This window comes from Empidonax traillii, unplaced genomic scaffold (assembly GCF_003031625.1).
Source record: "Empidonax traillii isolate 1590-97213 ecotype Southwest subspecies unplaced genomic scaffold, ASM303162v1 scaffold248:size1534464, whole genome shotgun sequence".
NCBI classification, from domain to species: Eukaryota; Metazoa; Chordata; class Aves; order Passeriformes; family Tyrannidae; genus Empidonax; species Empidonax traillii.
The window spans coordinates 380543-387387 of record NW_020955441.1 but is presented as its reverse complement, the minus strand read 5'-3'; the positions used below and the strand labels follow the sequence as shown (position 1 = coordinate 387387).

General features: G+C 40.5%; 2 protein-coding genes across 4 annotated transcripts in view; both read left to right on the top strand.

The window, feature by feature from the left end:
• Positions 1-675: 675 nt before the first annotated feature.
• Positions 676-5686, top strand: BLOC1S6 (biogenesis of lysosomal organelles complex 1 subunit 6). 2 transcript variants are annotated; one of them, XM_027888992.1, is made up of 5 exons: positions 692-883; positions 1591-1735; positions 2790-2877; positions 3442-3528; positions 4273-5686. In XM_027888992.1, the coding sequence occupies exons 1-5, from the start codon at positions 820-822 to the stop codon at positions 4390-4392; spliced, it is 504 nt and encodes a 167-aa protein (XP_027744793.1). In that variant the 5' UTR covers positions 692-819; the 3' UTR covers positions 4393-5686. The 2 variants fall into 2 exon arrangements, with proteins under 2 accessions (XP_027744794.1, XP_027744793.1); XM_027888993.1 differs by lacking the exon at positions 3442-3528 and having other exon boundaries at positions 676-883.
• The window catches only part of SQOR (sulfide quinone oxidoreductase), a 22296-nt gene continuing 16242 nt past the window's right edge, over positions 792-6845 (top strand). For both annotated transcript variants that reach the window (XR_003571782.1, XM_027888988.1), the window contains exon 1: positions 792-809. The gene's annotated coding sequence lies outside the window, so the exon portion shown is untranslated. The remainder of the gene's footprint in view (positions 810-6845) is intronic.

Below are 6845 nucleotides of genomic sequence, written 5' to 3'. Positions count from 1 at the left end.
GGTCTGTTTCTGAAGAGCATCACAGGGACTGCCTGAATTTAATTTAATCTTGAAGTTTTTTGGGTTTATGAAAACACTGCATTCCAAAAACTTCCTGAGTGGTTCCTTCATTAATTTCTTTCTATAGTTGCACCTGCATTTCCTGAAAAGACATTTAAAGGTAAAAGAGAAAAAAAAAATATATAAATCCTACCAATAGCTTATAAAAGTGGTTTTTCATTAAATATATATATATATATATATATATATACCTGCAAGTTATTATTGCTCTAACGACTGTTGGGGGAGATGCAGAGACAGATACATACACAGAAGCAGGTTATCTATGTCCTAAGAAACAAAAGCTACAGGTAGTGAATAGTCCGCACGGTTTGTGGAGAATCACGTACAGATTTATCAAACACGGGAGGATGGGTGTCCCTGAGAAAGGCCCCCCTGCACTGATTTCAGCCGTTTTCCTCGCGGCAGCAGAGCTGGCCGAGCTGAGCCCCGGTGCTCCCGCGGGGCAGCCGCTCCGCCCCGCCCGGGCCGGGCCGGGCCCCACCGCGGCTCCCGCTGTCAGCCCCGTCACTGCCAGCCCTGTCACCGTCACCTCACACACGTCATTCTCGTCACTCCACGTCATCCTCGTCACCCACACATCATTTCCGCGCCCGGCGCGGTCCCGTCCCCGGTGCTCAGGGCTCCTCTCTATGGTGCGGCGGGACGCGGGGCGGGGGGTGCCGGTCCGCCCCGCTCGGTGAGGGCACCGGACCCGCCTCCCTCCGCCGCGGCCCCTGCCCTGCCCTGCCCTGCCCAGGGGCGGCCGGAGCGGCGGCGATGAGCGGCACGGAGCGGCCGGAGGAGGCGGCGGCGGCCGCGGGCGGGCCCGGGCGCTCGCTGGGTACGTGAGGGGCGGCCGGGCCGGGCCGGGCCGGGCGGGTGCGGGGGGGCCGAGAAGGGGCTGGGGCCGCCCTCGGTCCTGGGGCCGCGCTGGCTCGGGGCGAAGGGTGTGCTGCTGCCGTCGTTGTCCCCCAGGCCGTGGGGCCTGCGGGTTGAAGGGTTTTGTCTTCCAAGAGCTCTGCACGAAATAAACAATAATGGCGCGTTAATACCGAACTTAGAGTAGCTCTTAACCGGCTCCTGCAAACTCCTGGAGTTCAGCACGTGGTGTTTCAAGGAACTCTTCGTGTGTTTTGAGTGACAGGCGAAGACCTTTCAAAGGCCTGGTTTGTTCTCTGACTTTAATAGCAAAAGGGGGGGCGTGTTAATGTTTAGTTATTCTTGATGCATAGCTAGAACAACTGATGTTGCCTCTTTTTTTTCCTCAGTAGCTTGGACCATTCGGGGTTTTTTTTGGTAAGATGTCTTTGGAATACTCTTCATTTCCTCTCTTTCTATTCTGCTGGTTTGCAGACAAAAGAGTTCACCAGGAAGCTCATGATAAAGGACTGGGAACTAGGAAGGGATAAAGAAGGGGAGGAAAAAAGCAGCACAATTTAGTTGATAAAATGCAGAAAATTGTAACTTCACTGTTGAAATGCTTTTCATTTTTAAACAAGAAAATATAGTTGCTGTAGGTGTCACATTCAACCTTGTTCTTTGCTTTAGGCCCCAGTGATGCATCTCCAGATGAAGGAGTAGTAGAAGATCTGCCTTTAATAGATGAGAAAGCTGTGGAGCAGCTGACTGAAGGATTGATTTCCCATTATCTGCCTGATCTTCAGCGATCAAAATCAGCCCTGCAGGAACTTACGTAAGCAGATTTTTAAAACCACAGACGTGCACACTTTGTTTGCCACTTTTTTCGATTTAATGTGCCAGCTCCTCTTAACTGCAGTAGAGTTTATCACAGCATTTCTGGGCCCTGACTGGAGCAGCACGAACACTTAAGTGATCCGCAGGAGTACTGGTGGTGTATAAGCTGCCATTACCCTGTGAGCACTTTGACTGAAGAATGTGTAACACTAGAACACTGAAATCCCCTGAGCTGGTATAGCAGAAGATGTGGAGATTTCTTTAACACTTGTTCACTTCTGTAGTGAAAAGTCTGCTGAAAGGTGGATTTATTTTGCTTGCAGAGATGCAGTTTGTCTTCAGAGCAGCTTGTAGTGCAGTGAATTGTTTGTTGTCCAGTCTCTAATCTCCGTAGCAAAAGGTACACTTGAAAAATATAAGTAAGGAGCTAAATAGATGAGAATTCTTTGTACATTGATGTCTCAGTGATAACTGAGAGTACTTGATTTCAAATGCAGATTGGGTCTGCCATGGGTACAGAGATACAGGAAAGGACTTCACACAGATCCATCTCAGGTTCTACAGGGTACATTGCTTGGGGTTTCACTACACATGGTGTGGTTATGCTGCTGCCGAGGACAGCCTGTGTCTGGAGACACTTGAGCTGATTTGTGTGGGATGGAGGATCCTTAATAAGCACCAAGGATCCACACAAGTTCTATACAGAAATAACTTGGTCTTGCAGCATAATGCAGAGGCACCCAAGTGGAAAGACAAGAGCTAATTGTTTGTCCTTTCATTCAACCACTGCAGCCTGGAGAGTGCCTCTTGAGGGGTTTTGGGTATTCATCCATGCTGTATGATGCCAGATGAATTCGTGTACTCAGCAGGGATTTTTCTAAAACCATTTACTTGTGTCTTTATTGAAATGACCTAGCAATGCATAAGAAGAATTTGATGCTGAGAAGTGTGTACTTATACTGTTATGATCAAAAGTCCTATTTATTTAAAGGGCTGGTTGAAAAGCAGGTGTGCTGCTTTACTTTGGGTTTATGCATCTTCTTTTGTTTTAGACAGAACCAGGTGGTATTACTAGAAACACTAGAACAAGAAATTTCAAAATTCAAAGAGTGTAACTCCATTATTGAAATCAATGCTTTGGTAAGTACCAATAAATGCCTTTTTAAATCCCTATGAGTGTAGATTTTTCTTGCTGAAGCATTAGTAGCAACCTGTGTATTTTCCCTGTTCTTAATGGCCTCCAGGAAGAAAACCAATAAGTTTAGATATCTGGGACAAATTGTTGCTGGAGAGAGTGGGAACCAGCATATTTCCCTAAAATAAGAAGGGTACTGGGAAGAGAGGGCAGGTTCAATCAGCTTGCAGCAGTAAGACTAGTTGTTCAAAGCCAGTACAAACCTTTTTCTAGTAGGATTGAGCTCTGTGCACCTCCCAAAACTAGCAGGAAGGGTGCATGAAACACTGATGTATGGTGCATGAAGTGGTAATATTTTTGTTCTGTATAATGAATTTTAATTTGGTAGGTTACTGGGTATCTCTTGAGGTATGGTATATTGATACATGTAATGTGTTAATTTATATGTTTGGTGCATTAGCAAACTGTTCTGGTATTCACTATGCTTTTGATTGCCATTTTGCTGTGTAGCTTTATAAAACAACTGTTCCAACTTGACAGGCACTGTTTTAACAGATGTGGTTTTTAAGTTTTCAGAAGCTAAACACTATCACAACAAGTTAGTGAATATTAGAAATGAAATGATGATGATCCATGAGAAGACATCAAAGTTAAAAGTGAGTGGGATAAATATTTTTACTTTCCAATATAGGTATTTTCTTATGTATTATTGGCTTCCAGCTTTTCTTTTGGATGCATGCTGCTTAAAATAGAATTGTACCTGAAAGGATGTTTTCAGTAGCACCAAGCCATGTGTGTTTTTAAACTTTCACTTACTCCTAATGGTGCTTAAGCAACTTATACATCTGAACTACTAGTAAATCTCAGTGTTGTCATCATGTTTAATTGGTATAAGAATCATGCTTTGTTCTGTCACTTAATCCACTCCATTCCAACCAGTTCTCTGTTGTTTCTAGTTTCAAGTAGATTGTCATAAATGTTAAAATTTCTCCTTCTATTTAATGTACCATTTACAGTAGTTTAAGTTCACTGACTTTGTGCTATACAGTCAGGTTACATTCTGGCAAGATTAGTCCTTCAGTGTGTCAAAGGAGGAGGATTTTCCTCCAAGAGAATTTTCTCTTGGCAATAAATTGCATGGTAATCAGCTTGTCTGGTGTACTCAAAGGGTGACTTTTACTGAGACTGAAGGGAATCCAGTTTGTATTTTCCCAGTGCAGATCAGATTTGCCATTTCTGAACAGTAGGCTGCAAGTGGGAGGAACGAAGCAAAAATGAACAGTTCATGCAACATTCAGTCATAAAGAGGGTGGATTGGAGAAGGGGAGGGATTTTGTTGGTAGCTCCAACGTAAGTATATCTATAAAACTTGCAATTATTTTCTTGTCCTTTCTGTTCAGAAAAGAGCACTTAAGCTGCAACAAAAGAGGCAGAAGGAGGAATTAGAACGAGAGCAGCAACGTGAGAAGGAACTTGAAAGAGAGAAACAGTTAACAGCAAAACCTGCAAAGAGGACATGAAGGAGCATGCAACAACTTGTCTGAATTAATGATTTCTGCATTCTCTGGATTTAAGGCAGACTTTGCTTAAACTGGGCTATAGCTGTTTCTGGCAACCTATGGTAATACCCTATGGTATTATAAATTCCAGAACGGTAATAGTGTTGGTAACATTCACATTTCTTCATTTCAGCCATTCAAGTTGCCTTCTTTTGTAATGCTATGCAGTTTGATATTATTATAATGTAAGTTAATTTTTTTTTTATATATGTATATAGGAGAACTTAGGCATCATAATTTTAAAGATCTATCAATTTTTTTTTCATCTGTCCTTCTGGTGTTTAGAATTCTGAGAGATATCTGGTGACTGGCACAATAAAACATAACCAGAACTAAACAATTTCCTCTTCATGTGAAATTCAGTTACCCGTAGAAAACGATTGCATTTAATGGCTTTTTCCTTAACAAATGAATCATTTGCACTTTGGGACAATGTAAGAGAATTTTTGTTATGCTGTCCTTACCTAAATTAATGATTATTAGCATGTACTGATGATAAATTTGAATGGAGGTTGATATCCATTTCTCTGAATGTAATTCCTATCTTGCAGCACTTGGTGTGAACTCCCATTCCAATGAATGTACATGTTGCCTAGACTGGTAAAAGAGCTTTAAATTATTTGTTCCTACAGTCTAACAAACTAGCTATTTTATATGTGTTATTTTAATGTAAGTGATGTGTTTTGAAGTAAGATAAAAGGTAAGCTATATAAAGTTTTCCATAAAATACATATGGGAAGGTATCAGAGGGGCACAGGCAATTTTACTTTTTCTTCTGTTTTAGATGACTTACACTGTTACACTGTACACCTGCCTGGACTCTTCTATATTGTAATTTTCTTGTAATTACCTGTTCTTAATATTTGTCATCTTTTTCTAACAAGTACCCATCCAATATGCAGGGTAAACTGGGACAATATTTTGGGGCAAGGAGAAAAAACTACTTGAAGCCTACTTAAAGTCTGAAGAGGCACTGAAATGCTGTTACTGAAGCAGTAATAGATTAAAACTTTCCACAGGTATTTTTCCCTTAAGTTGACTTGTGTCTGTTACTTGCCAGTGGATTGTTGGCCCGTGCTGTGGTTTGTATGTATTTCTAAGAGAAATGTAAAGAATTTCCACAGTCCATTTTTTGGAGCAGAATGTACATAAGTAAATGTTGTTTAAATATTTTATTTTGTAATGTAATTTGAAAATCAGATTCTGGGAATTTAAACAGTTCTCATTAAAGTATAACATAAAACTAGATGCCTCAGTATCCGAATTGGGATTGAATTCCTTTGGTGGTTCTTGATTTGTGTTCCCTCATCTAGAATCCAGTTTACTGTGTCAAGTTGTAGTCTCTCTCTCTCTGTGAAGAACTGTGGGGTTTTTTTCTTGTTTTGTTTCAAAACTCATGGCTACTTTTACGGAAACCAGATAATTCTAAGCATAGAAAGTGATGCTTTTGCAATTGCACACTTCAGCATTTCTTTGGAATAATTTGTGATCAGAGGAAGAAAAGCTGACAGTGCTTGCCTGAGGAATCACATACATAAAAATGTAATTGATTAACTTTTTCTATAAAAGTATAGTAAAATCTGAGTTTTTATGAGTAAGGAACAAATTTTACTAAATGACCTTTCTGTAAGAGAGGGGAAGACATGAATAAAAATATAGAGAGGGGAAATTGGTTCAGTTTATGTAACTTTTATTTGTGAGCTCTTAAATTATTTCAGTCAAAACTACAATTCATTATCTGTAGAATGTTGTTCTCCCAAATACTCTTGCATCTTAATGCATAAAAGTAAATGCTGCAGTGGATGAGTTTAACAATACTGGCATCTGAACTTGTGTTCCTGCATTAACATGCACAGCTACAATGAGCAATTCTATTGCTGTATACATTTAGTCTTGCTTGATTTTTATAAAAAATTACTTACCAAGTAGATAAATCCGGTAGTATTAGACATTTCTTACTGACTTTTAATCCTAGCCACATGAGAAGGTGTTGTTAGCTGCATTGTTTTAGAAGCAGTTAAAATGACAGCATTAAAACAAGTTTGGGGTTTTTTGTGCTATGTACAAATGTACTCACTTGTTTTTAAACTATCAAGTCATAGCAGCAGAAGTAAGACACTTAACTGGGCAGTAACTATTTGAATTTTTATTTTGTAAGGTTCTACAAGTTTAGGAGTTAACCACGGCTCACTGGGGAATCTTGGTTTCCCATGCTTTTATCTTAGCTGTTGTTAACCCAGACGCTTCATTTGGGTGTCCCTACCCCTATAACTGAACAGCTTTGAGTGAGACAATTTTTAATTCAGTGAAATCTGGCTTTGTCACTAATAGGGATATTCATAAGATGAATACTTGTTCCCTTTTGGAAAATGGCTACAGAATATTTTAGGTGGTTTTACTCTGTGTGCTGTGAC

Excerpts from the sequence above, each read along its gene's own strand:
- BLOC1S6 (XM_027888992.1), top strand. The coding sequence starts at position 820 with ATGAGCGGCACGGAGCGGCCGGAGGAGGCGGCGGCGGCCGCGGGCGGG. Across the intron at positions 1,736-2,789 it reads TCAGCCCTGCAGGAACTTAC|ACAGAACCAGGTGGTATTAC; the intron begins GTAAGCAGATTT and ends CTTTTGTTTTAG. Across the intron at positions 2,878-3,441 it reads TTATTGAAATCAATGCTTTG|TTTTCAGAAGCTAAACACTA; the intron begins GTAAGTACCAAT and ends GTGGTTTTTAAG.